The 18,201-nt window shown below is 34.7% G+C and overlaps 1 protein-coding gene across 4 annotated transcripts in view; it reads left to right on the forward strand.

Annotated features, from left to right (window-relative positions):
• The window catches only part of AGL (amylo-alpha-1, 6-glucosidase, 4-alpha-glucanotransferase), a 71,466-nt gene that overhangs the window by 17,640 nt on the left and 35,625 nt on the right, over window positions 1-18,201 (forward strand). For all 4 annotated transcript variants that reach the window (XM_025402891.1, XM_025402899.1, XM_025402908.1 and 1 more), the window contains exons 6-20: window positions 939-1,120; window positions 1,297-1,408; window positions 5,119-5,242; window positions 5,587-5,689; window positions 5,791-5,888; window positions 6,898-7,037; window positions 8,084-8,271; window positions 10,527-10,650; window positions 11,235-11,398; window positions 11,676-11,777; window positions 11,891-12,046; window positions 12,140-12,290; window positions 14,697-14,821; window positions 14,916-15,028; window positions 15,141-15,275. In XM_025402891.1, the coding sequence (XP_025258676.1) occupies window positions 939-1,120; window positions 1,297-1,408; window positions 5,119-5,242; window positions 5,587-5,689; window positions 5,791-5,888; window positions 6,898-7,037; window positions 8,084-8,271; window positions 10,527-10,650; window positions 11,235-11,398; window positions 11,676-11,777; window positions 11,891-12,046; window positions 12,140-12,290; window positions 14,697-14,821; window positions 14,916-15,028; window positions 15,141-15,275 (2,017 nt within the window). The remainder of the gene's footprint in view (window positions 1-938; window positions 1,121-1,296; window positions 1,409-5,118; window positions 5,243-5,586; window positions 5,690-5,790; window positions 5,889-6,897; window positions 7,038-8,083; window positions 8,272-10,526; window positions 10,651-11,234; window positions 11,399-11,675; window positions 11,778-11,890; window positions 12,047-12,139; window positions 12,291-14,696; window positions 14,822-14,915; window positions 15,029-15,140; window positions 15,276-18,201) is intronic.

An 18,201-nucleotide genomic window follows, 5' to 3' on the forward strand; every position in this document is an offset into this window, starting at 1 on the left:
GCAGAGCAATGTGGTTAAGATTGCACATTCTGAAAAAGGACTTGGCCAAGTTAATTCCTGACTGTATGACTTGGGCTGAGTTACTTAACTCTCCGTGCTTCAGTTCCTCATTTGTTAAGAGAACTTAACAGTACATCCTAATTTGTGTGGTAGGAAGTGAGGAATAATAAATTGGCGTATTTAACTGCTTAGAACAATTTCTGGTATGTGGTAAATATTCAGTAATTGTTACTACTTTTTGTTTTATGTACATTAATCACTCATGCTCTTCAATATGAATTCAGGGATAATTAGTCCATTTTAAAGATCAAACAAATTCTATGTAACTTTCTTTTTTTATTTTAAAATTAAAACAAATTATCTTTTTTTAAATAAGTAGATACAGGGTTTCACTTTGTTGCCCAAGCTGGTCTTGAACTCCTGCAGGCTATCCTACTTCCACTCCCACAAAGTGCTGGGGTTGAGCCACCATGCCTGGCCAAAACAAATTATCTTCAATGCTTAAATATTTGGAATACTTTGCCAAACTCTTGATTCTGATTCTGAACTGTAAGCTAGATTCATATTCCTTGAGCATATTTCTTTTAGCACTTTCTCAGCCTCGCTTTTATCCAACTTATCAAAACAACATATTTCATTAATGCTTTAGGATTAGCCATACAAAAGTATTACCTATGAGAGAGTTGCTTTTTGTTTCATCGGATTTTCTAAGCAGAATTAAAGTTTAAAAAAAAAAAAGTATGGTGAAGCGAATGATAGGATACCATAACCAAAGAAAAAATGTTTCCTATAACAGTATCATTGTAAAATATTGATATCTAATATAGAAAAAAATGAGTGGTGGTAGATGTTTCTATTTTATTTCACCTCTAAACTTAACATAGATACAGTTTCAATTTAATTATGAGATATTCCTTTTTGTCTCCTTTTTCCTTCAGCTGCTAATAGTAAATGGATCCAGGAACATCCAGAATGTGCCTATAATCTTGTGAATTCTCCACACTTAAAACCTGCCTGGGTTTTAGACAGAGCACTTTGGCATTTTTCCTGTGATGTTGCAGAAGGGAAATACAAAGAAAAGGGAATACCTGCTTTGATTGAAAATGATCACCATATGAATGTCAGTATGTACAGAGGAGTATCACACTAAAACAGAAAAAATTTCTAAAGTACACATTAAATATATGTTTGAAAATTACTTACAATCTGTATTTTAATATGATAAACAGTATTTGGTTAAATGATTTGAAATAAATGTATGTATATATGTGTTTTTTAACTATTGACATTTTTCAGTCCATCCGAAAAATGATTTGGGAGGATATTTTTCCAAAGCTTAAACTCTGGGAATTTTTCCAAGTAGACATCAACAAAGCAGTTGAGCAATTTAGAAGACTTCTTACACAAGGTAAAGGATATATGCTAGAATGTTCCTATCAATTTTAAGAAATTTAATATTATAAAGGGAAAACTCTTTTGCGTAATGTCATTATTAAATATGTCATTGTATGATATTTGTGTTATTGTTGATATTATAAAACTGTGATTCTGTAAGCTGAGAGTTAGCAGAGACATCTAAAGGGCACGTCATAATAACACATAACACAATTATTTCCCCTGGGTACTGTATCTTACCGTTAGTTCCATAGAATGCTCAGAATTCTGTGGAACCCAGTATATAGTTATTAAATGTATGAATGGGAAGTAGGTAGAACAGGTTATTTCAACTGAGAATGGCTTGAAACAAGTTTTGAAACTGAGAGATGTGATAGTCTCCTGTTGTCTATGGTAAGAATCTTAACTGACATAGAGGGGCTTCCAGCTGATTTTCCCCACTATTAAGGCCACCTAACCACTAGTGATACTGAAGCCAGATATTGGTGAGATAACAAAAGGTAACGAAGTGAGTCTTCTGTTAAGGACATAACTAATCAAGAAGGTAATGTGCCCCCAACAAAATAGGGTAGGAAAAAATAGGTGAAATGAGAAAGTAGGGTTTGTAGGAGACAAATTAGAAAGGATTATTAAGAGCTATCTGCATTTCATGTAGGACAACCTAGCAGTGAGGATTTGGAGAAGATCTTAAAATAAATATTTTTTTCTCTTCCAGAAAAAGAACTAGAGTAGGACTGAGAAATAGTGCCTTTGAAATAGAATGAGCTCTAGGATCCTCAGTCAGCTTCATATATCAACTTTTGCAATTGTGTAACACCTTAGTACAGGAATTTTTAATATTAACCTTTTTCCTGTTTCATTTTACTAAAGGGCCTCTATCTTCCCTTCCCCCAGTAATCTGTATTATTTACGTGAAATAATATGTGCTCATTATAAAGAGAAAAAGCCCAATAGTTCGAATGTGTCAGAAAATAGAATGTATGACCTCCTCTCTCCCAAAACCCACATCTCAGCTACTACATATTGTTTCTTGTATTTAAGACTCTTCTTGAAAAAAATTCAATTTGATATATAATTGTATGTAATTCTATATATGGTATGTGTATAAGTTTTATATTTATATTATTTTTACACATGCAAATAAGACTAGAACATAAACCGTCAACAACTTGTTCTTTTAGTTGACAATATAAATTTATAGCTAATTATTTCTTTTAACCTCTGTATAGCAATATGCTGTTTTTAAAGTACTTGAATTTATTTAGCCTTTTTGATAGGTTGTTTCCAGATTTTTCATTTTTCATTCATTCATTCAATGCATATTCATTGAACCACCTACTGCTGTGTGCTAGACATTCCTCCAGGCATGAGGATTCAGTGGTAAACAGAACAAAGTCCTTTCCCTGGATAAACTTCCAGTCTCATAAGCTGTACTGCAGAAAATACGTCCCCGTACATGTTATGTTTACTTGCTTACGTGAGTCAATCTGAAGGATAAATTGTTAAACATGGAATTATTGAGTCAAAGGGTATATAGATTTCAAATATAATAAATTTATTTTCACAGCAAGTTATACCAACTTAATATTATCACTAACATTAGATATCATTAACCTTTATCATGTTTGTCAATGAGGCGAAACATAACCTTATTTTAATTTACATTTCTTTCTTTCTTTTTTTTTTTTGAGATGGAGTCTCGCTTTGTCACCAGGCTAGAGTGCAGTGGTGTGATCTCAGCTCACTGCAACCTCCACCTCCCAGGTTCAAGTGATTCTCCTGCCTCAGCCTCCCAAGTAACTGAAACTACAGGCATGCGCCACCACACCTAGCTAATTTTTGTATTTTTAGTAGAGACGGGGTTTCACCATGTTGGCCAGAATGGTCTCGATCTCTTGACCGCATGATCCGCCTGCCTCGGCCTCCCAGAGTGCTGGGATTACAGGCGTGAGCCACCGTGCCCAGCCTTTTAAGTTACATTTATTTGCTTATTAATGAAGTATATTTTTACATGTTAATTAGCTATTTATATTTCTTCCATTAATTGCCGTTAATGTTTCTTCTCATTTTTCTATTGAGTTGTCTGTTTTTTATATTGACATTTTTATTGATTATTACACAGGCCTCAGATATATCCTCCTAGGATGCTCTTGATCTTTCAACTCTTGTTTATGGTGACGTTTTTTTTCAATGTAGTCAAACTTTTCAATTTCTGATGGCTTCCAATTTTATATCATGCTTAGAAAAGACCTTCCATCAACATTCTCTTTTCTTCTAATTTGTATTTTTACATTTGAGTATTTAATATACCTGAAATTTATTTTTGTATATTATATAAAGAAGATATTTAACTTGATCTGTATTTTTAAAATTATATTAAGTTGAAAATCCATCCTTTTATACTGATTTGAAGTACCACCGTAATACTTCATAGTGTATGGTAATATACAAAATATACATCTGTTATCTGTGCTCTTCCACTGATCCATCTCTTTTATTCTATCAATACTAAAGACTAAATACTAAAGTTTATACTGATGGCATAGCTTTTTCTGTTTTTCAAACATTTCATTTCTTGGCAGTGTTCTTTTTTTTTTTTTTTTTTTTGAGATGGAGTTTCACTCTTGTTGCCTAGGCTGAAGTGCAGTGGCATGATCTCCACTCACTGCAACCTCCACTTCCTGAATTCAAGCAATTTTCCTGCCTCAGCCTCCCGAGTAGCTGGGATTACAGGCATGTGCCACCACACCCAGCGAATTCTGTATTTTTAGTAGAGATGGGGTTTCTCCATGTTGGTCTCGAACTGGCTGGTCTCGAACTCCTGACCTCAGGTGATCCGCCTGCCTCAGCCTCCCAAAATGCTGGGATTACAGGTGTTAGCCATCATGCCCGCGGCAGTTTTCATATATTTACTCTTGCAGATGAACCTTAGAAACTGGATTTTAAGAATCGATTTGCATTTTATGCTGTTTTGTGAGGCGAACATGAATAACCACTACACTATGGAAACCCATTATTTTATGTTTTTTTGTGTTTTTATAAGCCATTTCAAAGTCTCTTTGGAATAAGCCAGATACAAATTAATTAGTTAATATAAAATCAAGTTCAATGGAGGCAATCCTGTACCAATTCTTAATTTTATTACAAACAAGTTCCAGAAAAAGAGTGAAAATTTCCCCAAAAACTATTTATTTCCCTTTTAATTTTTAAGTTATTATCTAAGGAATATGGTTGATGAAAAGGGAAAGAAAGTATTAAGCCTGTGTGCTTCTTTTAGAGAATACAAAGAAAGTCAGGTTGTTAATAAGACTTTAGGAAGCAAACTTTGAAAGCAATCTTCAAAAAGAACTCCTAATGTTAGAATATTGGTAGCACATGGGAGGAAAACACATTCCACTAAAGTCCTTAATGTGTTTTAAAAAAAAAAAAAAAAGAATAGAATAAGTGAATGCTGACGTAGGCAGAAGAGTGGTGCTGGGATTGAATTGATGGGAATCTTTGTGTCTTTCTTTTATGTTATTTTTGTCTCTCTGTGTTTCTTTCTCCACACACCTCGTGTGTGTGTGTACACACACAGCAAGATGAGGAGAGGAGGTAGAACGATACTTGTGAAATACTTGTTTTATTTTCAATGAAAAAATTATAGGCCCCAAATTAGAAAATAGTAACAGTTATAATCTTTGTGGATAGTTGCATTTAAGATACCATCTTTTTTTCTTTTAGAAAATAGGAGAGTAACCAAGTCTGATCCAAACCAACATCTTAAGATTATTCAAGATCCTGAATACAGACGGTTTGGCTGTACTGTAGATATGAACATTGCACTAACGACTTTCATACCACATGAGTATGTAATGTGTTTTTTTCTGTGAAATAAAGAATATTACTTATAAACCTTTATGGCTAGTATGATTTTCATACTACTTATTAAAAATGCTTAATAGAAAATGACATAAAGTAATTCACTGTAATTCTACTATTTCAGCACATGACATTTTCCCACTTTTTCTGTGCGTTGGCCATGTTTCTATATTTGTGTGTAAACATTTTTACAATTGAAAAACATCATCAGCCATAATTGAAATCCTGATGAATATATTTAAGGTTTCTGTGACCTTTGTTAGAAAGTTTTTAAATGTAGAATCTGTAAAGCCATTAAATACTATATCTGCATTTCTCCATCTGCTCTAGCAATGGGCCAGCAGCAATTGAAGAATGCTGTAATTGGTTTCGTAAGAGAATTGAGGAATTAAATTCAGAGAAGCATCGACTCATTAACTATCATCAGGAACAGGTTTTACTTATTTTTGAACTGCTGCTTTTCCTTGCATCTTATTACTATTTTTTTGTTGTCTTGATGATGATGATGATCTAACACAATTTAATGTTTTTCAGGCAGTTAATTGCCTTTTGGGAAATGTGTTTTATGAACGACTGGCTGGCCATGGTCCAAAACTAGGACCTGTCACTAGAAAGCATCCTTTAGTTACCAGGTGTTGCATTTTTGTTGTTTTTTTTTTTCTTATTGATGGTTGAACATTGAAAATTGTATTTAACATCTGAAATTAACCTAAATGTTTTCTTTAACATGTGACTTCAGTACATTTCTTAAATTGAAATAGAAGTTTTGATTTGGACATAGGCTTAATATTAACTCATTTTATTAGGCAAATATTTTGTTAGAGAAACTGTCATCAGTATGAACCAATTTATAGTTATCATTTACTTCTATGTTTCTGGAGGACTGCATACTTAGTGATAAATTCAATATTAATCAATTTAAGCAAGCATCTAGCTCCTTACTTTGTAAGTGACATGAAGCATAGGTTGGGCAACTAGAGTGTAGTAAAAGCCTTTGCATAACTTTACTTAAGAGTCTTTTTTTAAAACGTCTTTGCAAAGTAACATCAATGCCTCAATTATATTTTTTTTTTTTTTTGAGATGGAGCCTCGTTGTGTCACCCAGGCTGGAGTGCAGTGGCGCGATCTCAGCTCACTGCAACCTCTGCCTCCCGGGTTCAAGCGATTCTCCTGCCTCAGCCACCCAAGTAACCAGGCTACAGGGGTGCACCACCATGCCCAGCTAATTTTTGTAGTTTTAGTAGAAACGGGGTTTCCCCATGTTGGCCAGGCTGGTCTCAAACTCCTGACCTCAGGTAATCCGCCTGCCTCAGCCTCCCAAAGTTCTGGGATTGCAGGCATGAGCCACCATGCCTGGCTACCTCAATGATTTTTTAAAATAGTTTTATGAAGTTTTAAACATTATTTTAAATGTTAGCCAGCTATCCTGTTGTGTTAACTCCCTATTTCTCACATTCTACTAGATTTACTCAAAAAGTCTATTGAAGATTCTTGACCTATGTTGAACTTTTTTTCTATAAATAGCATCAAACTAATTTTATTCTATTCATTAGAGAAGAAGTTTAGTTTTAATGTTGCAAATTCATATTCTCTCCAAGGAGTTTCTTTGTATGGATTTAATATTTAATTATATTTTCATAGGTATTTTACTTTCCCATTTGAAGAAATGGACTTCTCCGTGGAAGAATCTATGATTCATCTCCCAAATAAAGCTTGTTTTCTGATGGCACACAATGGATGGGTAATGGGAGATGATCCTCTTCGAAACTTTGCTGAACCAGGTATATAATTTTTAACTTCTCTATGGATAGGGAAAGAATAGTTCATGGCAAGGTCAAAATAAAATCTGCTTTATTGATTTTCTTCCCCATTATTCTATTGGTTTTTAAACTATCTCACCAATAAAGGTACCAGAGGTACATACAATTTGAGAAAGAAAACATGGAGTCAACAAATAAAGAAGTTCATCTTCTTTCCTCTCCTTTGCCTTCCTACCTTTTATCCTCTCAAACAGAATAACTTTTATGTATCTATTTTCTATACTGTGGGTCTATGTAAGCTTTTATTTGGACAAAATATTATTGCATTTTTACAAACAAGTTTGAAACCACTGCTATTACAATTACATTACCATAAGAGATATTTTCACTCATTGGCCAGAGGTACTAAGACATTTCAGTGGCAATTAAACTAGAACCTAATGGTTTGAGGTCCCCCCTCACTCTTAGTGTCTTGTTTTTCTATAGCTATTTCATTACCAGGAAGAATGTTGCAGGAGCTTATTGATATATTTATTTTTTAACATTTCAAAACTAGAAGTCTATTTTAGTGACATCAGAATTTATTCAGAAATCTTATGCTTTTTTTTAAGAGTATAAATTTGGGTGTAAGTATCTCTGCCCTCTTTTTTCTAGCCATTCTAAACAAAATCAAGCCATTCTGCTGTATGCCATGGATCTAATATAACCTGTTGCCGAAAATAAGTAGGAGGGTGGAAATGGAGCTTTAAATGTCTTGGTAGAACTATGGTTTTGAAAGGCCTATGATATTAACATTTCTGTTTTCCCTTATGAAGTGACTTGGGTTTTTGAAATTGAGGACACATTTTTAGAAGAAACTATAAGCTAGAGTTTTTTCAGAGTAGCTATGAGAAATAAATTATTATTAATTTTTTAAAACATTATCTCATACCACTTTAGATACAATTTTAACCAATATATCATTCCTGGCAGAAATGATCAAAGCAATTTAAAAATCAGTGTTTCCATGAAGTAATTGTTTTCGTTTTATTTCTTGAACTATTGAAAGCAATCTCTTTTCTGAACAGGCTCAGAAGTTTACCTAAGGAGAGAACTTATTTGCTGGGGAGACAGTGTTAAATTGCGCTATGGGAATAAACCAGAGGACTGTCCTTTTCTCTGGGCACACATGAAAAAATACACTGAAATAACTGCAACTTATTTCCAGGGAGTACGTCTTGATAACTGCCACTCAACACCTCTTCATGTAGCTGAGGTACAGAAAAACAGTTTATCTACATTAAGAAAAGAAATTCAGTGTTCTTTCCTAGCTTTCCTTAAGTAGACTATGCAGGTAAATGTTTCCTTTTGCTAGTTGGACACCGACATTGATTTGGTGGTAGTGTTTATCACTATTGCATAATTAGCATAATTCTAACAATCTTTTGATGCAGTTGTTATGGAATACTGGGCTGCAAAATATTTAACTAGTTAATTTTAAAATTTTAATTTAGGGAAGTTGATCATATTGTTTCTGATAATATGGAGCGCTATTGTAAATACATAAAATGTGTTTACAATACATAAAATGTGTATTGGCTACTGTAAATACATAAATGTTAATTTTTCTTATTTTTAGGTTGCTTTCAATATATTTAGAAGTGACTGTGAAGGTGAATAGCTTATTACACATTATAGTGGTGTGCGCCTGTAGTGCCAGCTACTCGTGAGGCTGAGGCAAGAGAATCACTTGAACCCAGGAGGTGAGGGTTGCAGTGAACTGAGATCACACCACTGCACTCCAGCGTAGCGACAGAGTGAGACTCTGTCTAAAAAAATAAATAAATAAAATAAAATTTAAAAAAATTAACGTTATAGCATATTGAAACCAGTCTAGCCTCATCGATTTAATTTTTATTTATAAAAATATAAGTGTAAACATAAACATTGTCTATTCCTCTTTGAGCTCTTTACAATAACTTCTGAACAATGCCAATACTTACAATATTACCTTCTATCTAATACAACTTTGTAATTAAACTCATAATTTTCATCCTGCTTATAAGATTTTTTTTAATTTATTATTTTTAGAAACCCTACAGTAGCACTGCTTGTAAGATTTTTGATAGCTTCCTAGTGACCAGTGTCACCTAGGTGTTCTTTGGAAATGTGTGTTTACCTGAAAAATATCTTATTTGTATAATATTAAAGCAGTATTATAATGTATATGTTTCAAGTCCTGTGATGAAAAATTGATTTGATTTGGAGGGATTTAGTGAACATTAGTTAAGCTGATAGAACATTGTCTAGTTCCAAAAAATGACGGCTTTATTGTGCTTTTAGCAACAGCAAAAAAAAAAATGCTTCTAAGATTATTATATGGCAGAAAAGAATGTTCAAACTTAATTTTAAATTACAAAACTAGGATTCTACTTGTTAGCTAAGAGAATTTCAAGTATTTTATTAATCTTTGTGCAAATGTTATGTTTAACAGTTTGGAACCTATCTGATTTTTTATTATAAACCAGTGTTTATAATAAACAGCTAGATAGATAGCACCAGTGTTAAATATAAATCACACAGGTAGAAATTGTAAGGAATGAGAGTTTTTAAGAGGTTTATCATCATCTGTAGGAGAAACTGGCTTCAATCTGGTCAGGCAGACCTAACCTTTCCAACAGCTACGTAATTCATCAGGGAATTTGTGAATAATTGTTTAGTCAACCACCTGGAAATTAAGTCTGATTAAAGTTTTAAAAATAAGCACATAGGCCCTGGCACAGTGGCTCACGTCTGTAATCCCAGCACTTTTAGGCCAAGGCAGGCAGATCACCTGAGGTTGGGAGTTTGTGACCAGCCTGACCAACGTGGAGAAACCCTGTCTCTACTAAAAATACAAAATTAGCTGGGTGTGGTGGCACATGCTTGTAATCCCAGCTACTCAGGAGGCTGAGGCGGGAGAATCGCTTGAACCTGGAAGGCAGAGGTTGTGGTGAGCTCAGATCTCGCCATTGCACTCCAGCCTGGGCAACAAGAAAGAAACTTGGTCTCAAAAATAGATAGATAGATAGATAGATAGATAAATAGATAGATAGATAGATAGATAGATAGATAGATAGATAGATAGATAGATAGATAGATAGATAGATAGATAGATAGATAGATAAGCAAACAGGGAGAAAGCCTAACAGAATTGTAGTGTTATGATTTACATTTAGTAATATGAAACTAACATTTTTCTTCTTCTTTTTCTCTCTCATGTCTCAATATCTTGGCAAAATCTAATCTTCCTTTTTAACTGTTTTCTTCTCTTTATAAATTCTCTTGTTTCTATGTGTTTTGGTATGTTTGATATTTTCTTACATATGTACAATGAAATTTTATTTGGAAATTCTTCTTGAATTTCCATTTTATCTTGCTGCATATTTTTCTATGTCAAATCCATGCCTCCTTTTGTCTCCTTCCTTCCTCCTATCTTGCTTTTCTCTTTGTTACATTTATTTGTTACATTTGTCGCTGTGCTTTTTACAGTACATGTTGGATGCTGCTAGGAATTTGCAACCCAATTTATATGTAGTAGCTGAACTGTTCACAGGAAGTGAAGATCTGGACAATATCTTTGTTACTAGACTGGGCATTAGTTCCTTAATAAGAGGTAGGCTTGTTGGAGTGTATTTCCCATCTAAAACTTTAGCTTTTGTTTAAGTAGATTAAAGGATTTAATAGCTTCATATGCAATGCTTAATAATTTTTTAACACAGTTAATGTTCTTTTAAATAGTTTGTATGACATATTCTAATATGACTCATTCTATTTTTATCAGTGTAAATTTCTGCTTGGGGGTAAGGTACCTCATTTCAAATTGAAAGACCAGTAGGATGAACTGAAGACTCACTAACAAAACCATTTTTTGTTGCTGAAAATACGTAAACCTGTTTTTCATCTTCTACTGGGAGATATGATGTAAAGTTTAGATGTTTTACACTGAATTTTGTGTAGCTTACATCCCAGTAAACAACGTATGTTCCCTTTTCCTTACATGAGCCATTTCTCCAGTTAAGTTACGGGGAAAACTTTCTTGTCACTTAAACTAGTAGACATTTGTTTAAATCCTTAAAGCAGTTTTTTTTTATAATATTGATGTGGTCTTTATTTTGAAAATCATTTATGATAAGAAATCTAACCACTTCCTGGACATAAATAATGAAGATTGTTAAAATATTCTGTAATGCTCTGCAGAGGCAATGAGTGCATATAATAGTCATGAAGAGGGCAGATTAGTTTACCGATATGGAGGAGAACCTGTTGGATCCTTTGTTCAGCCCTGTTTGAGGCCTTTAATGCCAGCTATTGCACATGCCTTGTTTATGGATATTACCCATGATAATGAGTGTCCTATTGTGGTAAGCACCTAATCTTTTTCATGTACTTATTTTGCTGAATGCTTTGATACTTAACTCTCTAACACTTGGTCACAATCATTTCCATGTACTTCAAACTAGTGTCTTAGATTTATAACTGATTTGTAATACATAGTTTTCAGAATGTTTTGCTTGTTTAAAAGCAAATTAATTTACCTTATGAATTTATTTATGTAATTATCCTTTTACTTCATTATGCTATAGAATGGCACTTTGCATTTGAAAGAAAGCAAACTTTTGCTTTGTTGTTGTCTTCTAGCATAGATCAGCATATGATGCTCTTCCAAGTACTACAATTGTTTCTATGGCATGTTGTGCTAGTGGAAGTACAAGAGGCTATGATGAATTAGTGCCTCATCAGGTTTGTTTATATGTTGTTTTTTAAAACCTACATGACCAATAACTTTGGGCATTTTTATCAAAAAAATTCATTATAATTAAAATGTATCCATGCTAAATTTTACCTTTGTCTAGATTTCAGTGGTTTCTGAGGAACGGTTTTACACTAAGTGGAATCCTGGAGCATTGCCTTCAAATACAGGTGAAGTTAATTTCCAAAGCGGCATTATTGCAGCCAGGTGTGCTATCAATAAGCTTCATCAGGAGCTTGGAGCCAAGGGTTTTATTCAGGCAAGAAATTATTAAATTTGTTTCTTCAGGTTCAATTTCAGAGTAAGTCTTTCCAGTTTGAGAGCTAATCTAGTTGCTCTTTCTGCTTCTCAGGTGTATGTGGATCAAGTTGATGAAGACATAGTGGCAGTAACAAGACACTCACCTAGCATCCATCAGTCTCTTGTGGCTGTATCTAGAACTGCTTTCAGGAATCCCAAGACTTCATTTTACAGCAAGGAAGTGCCTCAAATGTGCATCCCTGGTAATGCAATCTGAAAATTGTTATTGTATTTGTATTATATCATTATATTAAATTATACTGTAACGTTATAGTTATATATCATGTATGTATCATGTATATTATAACACAGTGCTACTGTGGATGTACTTGAGAAAAAGAATTTAAACTTTTGCCAGGCATGATGGCTCACACCTATAATCCCAACACTTCAGGAGGCTGAGGCAGGCAGATCACTTGAGTTCAGGAGTTCAAGACCAGCCTCAGCATTATGGTAAAACTCTGTCTCTATCAAAAAAAGTACAAAAAATTAGGTGGACATGGTGGCAAATGCCTGTAGTCTCAGCTACTCCTGAGGCTGAGGTGAGAGGATCGCTTGAGCCCAGGAGGCAGTGGTTGCAGTGAGTCCAGATCCCACCACTGCACTCTAGCCTGGGTGATAGAGTGAGACCCTGTCTCAAAAAAAAAAAAAAAAAAGAGAAAGAAATTTTTGGCAACTTATATTTTTACTGGGTGGAACAAAACCTAGACAGAAATACTTAACATTTTTTGAGTTGTGAAATATTTTTGTTTATATTTTATTTCCTAATTTGTGTAAAATGAACATTTATTTCTCTTCTAGCAGAACAATATATATATTTGTGTTAGTGTATATGTATATACGTGTATAAATATATGTCTTTGTGTGTATGCACAGACATACATACAAATATATAAACTAAAATGGCAAATAATATAACCTTATATTTAAGGCTCTCCATAATCCATCCTCATCTACAATCCTAGCCCTATGTCAGTCCACTATTTCAGCCAAATAGGTATTTTTACTTCTTCCCAAATACTATGTGAATTGTCTGGATCTTTCAAGGTCGATAGTTGCACCTTCTTTGTTCAGTGATCTCTCTTTCTTCTGAACATACAGGAATTATAGTCTCTATGTACTCCTTTGGCATAGAGAGTCAAAAATTATAAAATACATCCCTGAGATATGTCCTTAATGTTACTTGATTTTTTTCTGGATATCTGTATTTTATTGTCTTACTATTATATGTGGTATAGCATAACATGCTCCTGTTCATGCAGCAGCTGTCAAAGTTTGTTGGTTGATTGACCAAATGAAAATTCCCATAAAAATCATCATATTCTATATTGGTTGCTAATTGCTGAGTATGCATAGTTCCTGTTTTTAAAAATTATCAACCTGAATACCTAAAAGTTTCTTTAATTGTTCACAAATTTATATTCACTATCTGATCTTTGCTAATGTACATATTTAGTTTTATAGGACAACAATCACAATGTACAATATTATCTCTGGTTTTGTTTTGGTCACGGATCATTCCTAAAACATTTCCTCTTGTCAGTCCACAAAATTGTGATTATTGTTTTGTTAAATGTTTCATACGTTGTTATTATGCCCTTTTTAATATTCTTTAGTATGTTTAGTAGTGTTATGAAGTTTTAAATATACACTAAGGATAATTGTTTTTTCTTTTAAACAATTTTCTTGGTGTATATTTACAGAGGTAGAATTTCTAGATCAAAAGTTTATGTTACCTATTGCCAGATTAATGACTTAAAGTTTAAGTTATTTAAAGTAAGGTTGTAATTTTATATAATCCATTGACCCTGCAGTTCTATCCCTAGGTGTATATCTGGGAAATTTTCATACATTTCCATTTAAAGATATGCACAGAATATTTATTGCAACATTGTTTATAACAGAGAAAAATTGGAGACAACCGTAATAGAACAGATGTATTTTGGTATATTCATACAGTAGAATATTATTTGACATTTGAAGTAAATGTGCTAGAGCTGATGTAGCAGTGTGAATGAATCTAAAAAATACATTGTTGACCAGTAAAAAGCAAGTTGCAAATATATGTAACTTGAATTCATTTTAATAAAACTTGGAAGTAGGGAAAGTAATACATGTTGTTTAAGGAAACAGACATGTGTAGTGAAAATGCCGGGAGTAGTGAGCACCAAACTGAATTGAGGTTACCTCTGAAAGTAAAGAATGAGTACACGGACGCTTTACTTGTATTTGTGAATTTTTCTTTCAGTGAGGAAGTGGAACCTGGATTTTAATTTTTTTTTATCTGAAATATTCCAATTTTTTAAAAAAATGTAAGCCTTTCAAGTGATTTGCTTTTTTTCTGCTCAAAATTAGGTAGTTGTTCACCAGAGCTAAGCTATTATTTTGATACATTTCTACTTCAAAAAAAAGCTTTGTTAACTAAGTCGTAATTTTTTTTTTTTATGTAAAATGCACCTTGGGTAGAATCATCTACTTTCAGACTTCTAAAAAATATTAACTGATATTTTCTTTTCAACTTTAAGTTAAATTATTTGAAACCACTTTAGCCTTCCTAATTTTGATGATTCCATATGAAATCTTGTTAAAATGTTTTTATATATTCCTAGGCAAAATTGAAGAAGTAGTTCTTGAAGCTAGAACTATTGAGAGAAATACGAAACCTTACAGGAAGGATGAGAATTCAATCAATGGAATGCCAGATATCACAGTAGAAATTAGAGAACATATTCAGGTATTTAGGACTCTCATCTTACTACTATGTTTAGCATTTTAAGAACATTAGAACTGTTTGTTGAATGGATTTTTTTAATGTAATTTTTTTCAAGCTTAATGAAAGTAAAATTGTTAAACAAGCTGGAGTTGCCACAAAAGGGCCCAATGAATATATTCAAGAAATAGAATTTGAAAACTTGTCTCCAGGAAGCGTTATTATATTCAGGTATGTTAACTGAGCTCAAACTGTTGACTTATATTTAAAATAGTTTGCATATCCTGTTAAATTTGAATAAATTACTCCTAAAAATTAACCACTTTTTAATTAACTTTTTCAGAGTTAGTCTTGATCCACACGCACAAGTCGCTGTTGGAATTCTTCGAAATCATCTGACCCAATTCAGTCCTCACTTTAAATCTGGGAGCCTAGCTGTTGACAATTCAGATCCTATATTAAAAATTCCCTTTGCTTCGTAAGTATGCCTTGTTTGATAGAGATTTGCCACTTTAATAAGTAAGTTACCACTAGACTGAATTAAGCAGTTTTAAGGGTCCTCTACACCCTTGCTACTCAAAGTAGAGTCCAAGGACCAGCAGTGTCAGCATCGCCTGTTGTTAACATTTTACCGCATTGCTTTATAATTTGTGTAGTCTCCCATCTGGAAAATTTTGTAAGAATTAAATAGGATAACACATATAAAGCACTTAACACAATACCTGGCACATAGTAAATGCTCATAGTTTGCCATCATTAGTACTAGTATAAATTTTCAGAAATGGAATTTTTGGGTTAGACGAGGGGTCCCCAACCTCTGGGCCACAGACCAGTACTGGTCCATGGCCCGTTAGGAACCAGGCCACACAGCAGGAGGTGAATGGCAGGTGAACTTTATCTGTATTTACAGCTGCACCCCATCACTCGCATTACCGCCTGAACTCTGCCTCCTGTCAGATCAGTGGCTGCATTAGACACTCATAGGGGCATGAACCCTATTGTGAATTGTCCATGCAAGGGATTTAGATTGCATGCTGCCTATGAGAATCTAATGCCTGATGATCTGTCACTGTTTCCCATCACCCCCATATGGCACTGTCTGGTTGCAGGAAAACAAGCTTAGGGGTCCCACTGATTCCACATTATGGTGAGCTGTATAATTATTTCACTATATATTACAATGTATATAATAGTAGAAATAAAGTACACAATAAATGTAATGCACTTGAATCATTCCAAAACCACACCCCCTCACCCCCAGTCCATGAAAAAGTGTCTTCTGTGAAACCAGTCCCTGGCGCTAAAAAGGTTAGGGACCATTGGGTTAGACTATATCCATATATTTGAGGCTTTTAATATATACTGCCAAATTGCCTCCAGAAAGATTATATTAATTAATACTTTCAGCTCTATCCAAGAGTTTCCATCATTACCAATACCAATGTATTATACCACAATATAATATAGTGTTTAAGGGCATGGAGTACAGAACCAGACTAACTAGGTTTGAATTCCATTGCAGACTCTTATTAGCTATAAGAAGTAAGACCTGGCTGAGTGCAGTGGCTCACTCCTATAATCTCAGCACGTTGGTGGGCCAAGGTGGGAGGATTGCTTGAGCCCAGGAGTTCAAGACCAGCCTGGGCAACATAGTGAAATCCTCTCTCTAAAAAACATTTTAAAAAAATTAGCTGGGAGTTGTGGCATACACCTGTGGTCACAGCTGCTCAGGAAGCTGAGGTAGGAGTATCAGCATCAGTTGAGCCCAGGAGGTCTAGGCTGCAATGAGCCATGATTGTGCCACTGCTCTCCAGCCTGGGCAACAGAGCAAGACCCTATCTCTAGAAAAAAAGAGACCTTTGAGAATTTATAATAGACATAATTATAGCACCTTTCTTCCAGAGTTGTGAGGATTACTTGAGTAAAACACAATAGTTTTTCACAACACTATGTGAAAACACATAGTGATTGATAAGTGTTAGCTGTTACTAATCAAACTGGTAAATATAAAATAGTTAAAAATAACATCTTATGTAATTTAAGTATTAGTTAAGCTAAATTATTTTGTTCATTGGCCATTTGTATTTATTTGTTGAAGTGTAGTTTTATGTATTACTCCATTTTGCTATTGTGTTCAGTTTTTTTTTTGTTGTTTTGTAAGACTTTTTGTTGTTAAGGATATTAACTCTTTTTTTTTTTTTTTGAGACAGAGTCTTGCTCTGTCACCCAGGCTGGAGTGCAGTGGCCGGATCTCAGCTCACTGCAAGTTCCGCCTCCCGGGTTTACGCCATTCTCCTGCCTCAGCCTCCGGAGTAGCTGGGACTACAGGCGCCCGCCACCTCGCCCAGCTAGTTTTTTCGTATTTTTTAGTAGAGACGGGGTTTCACCGTGTTAGCCAGGATGGTCTCGATCTCCTGACCTCGTGATCCGCCCGTCTCGGCCTCCCAAAGTGCTGGGATTACAGGCTTGAGCCACCATGCCCGGCCTTAAGGATATTAACTCTTAATTCAAACTATTCTTTTTTTTTTTTTTTTTTTTTTTTTATGAGACGGAGTCTTGCTCTGTTGCCCAGGCTGGAGTACAGTGGCCGGACCTCAGCTCACTGCAAGCTCCGCCTTCTGGGCTCACGCCATTCTCCTGCCTCAGCCTCCCGAGTAGCTGGGACTACAGGCGCCCGCCACCTCGCCCAGCTAGTTTTTTGTATTTTTTAGTAGAGACGGGGTTTCACCGGGTTAGCCAGAATGGTCTCGATCTCCTGACCTTGTGATCCGCCCGTCTCGGCCTCCCAAAGAGCTGGGATTACAGGCTTGAGCCACCGTGCCCGGCCTCAAACTATTCTTAATAAAGTAGTTGCATTCTTAACCAAAAAATCTGTGATGAAGCAGCTTTGTGTTGGATGAACTGCTTGTAAAATGCATGTTCCTCCTCAGACCTGCTCAGATTATTCTGGAGCAAGGCCAAAAAATTTGCAGTTTTATAAGATCCCCAAGTAATTTTTAGGCAAGGAGTCCACTGGCTATGTGTTGAAAAATATTGCCCTAGAATGGAGTTGATACTGAGGCTTCTGAATGATTTGACTCAGGCTTGACTCACAAACTAGCTCTGAGGAGGAAAGCTGAGATGGAGAGAACAAAGCACAGATGACAATGATTTTCTAAATTGAGCCAGAACTAAAAGAGAAAGAAGAATATACATTCAAGTGGATATGTGTTCACATAAAATGGCAGTCATGTAAAATGAAATTACCTGAGCATCTGTTATAGAAGCACAGGAAAATACAGTTTCAGCTGTATTCAGGTGTGGTCAGTTATACAGTCTTACTGCTGACCAAACAAAGGGAAATCAAGGCCATGATAGTCAGTCTTCCCTCTGACAGTTATCAGGAGGCATCTTAATCTGAGAAA

This window comes from Theropithecus gelada, chromosome 1 (genome assembly GCF_003255815.1).
Source record: "Theropithecus gelada isolate Dixy chromosome 1, Tgel_1.0, whole genome shotgun sequence".
In the NCBI taxonomy this organism is placed as follows: domain Eukaryota; kingdom Metazoa; phylum Chordata; class Mammalia; order Primates; family Cercopithecidae; genus Theropithecus; species Theropithecus gelada.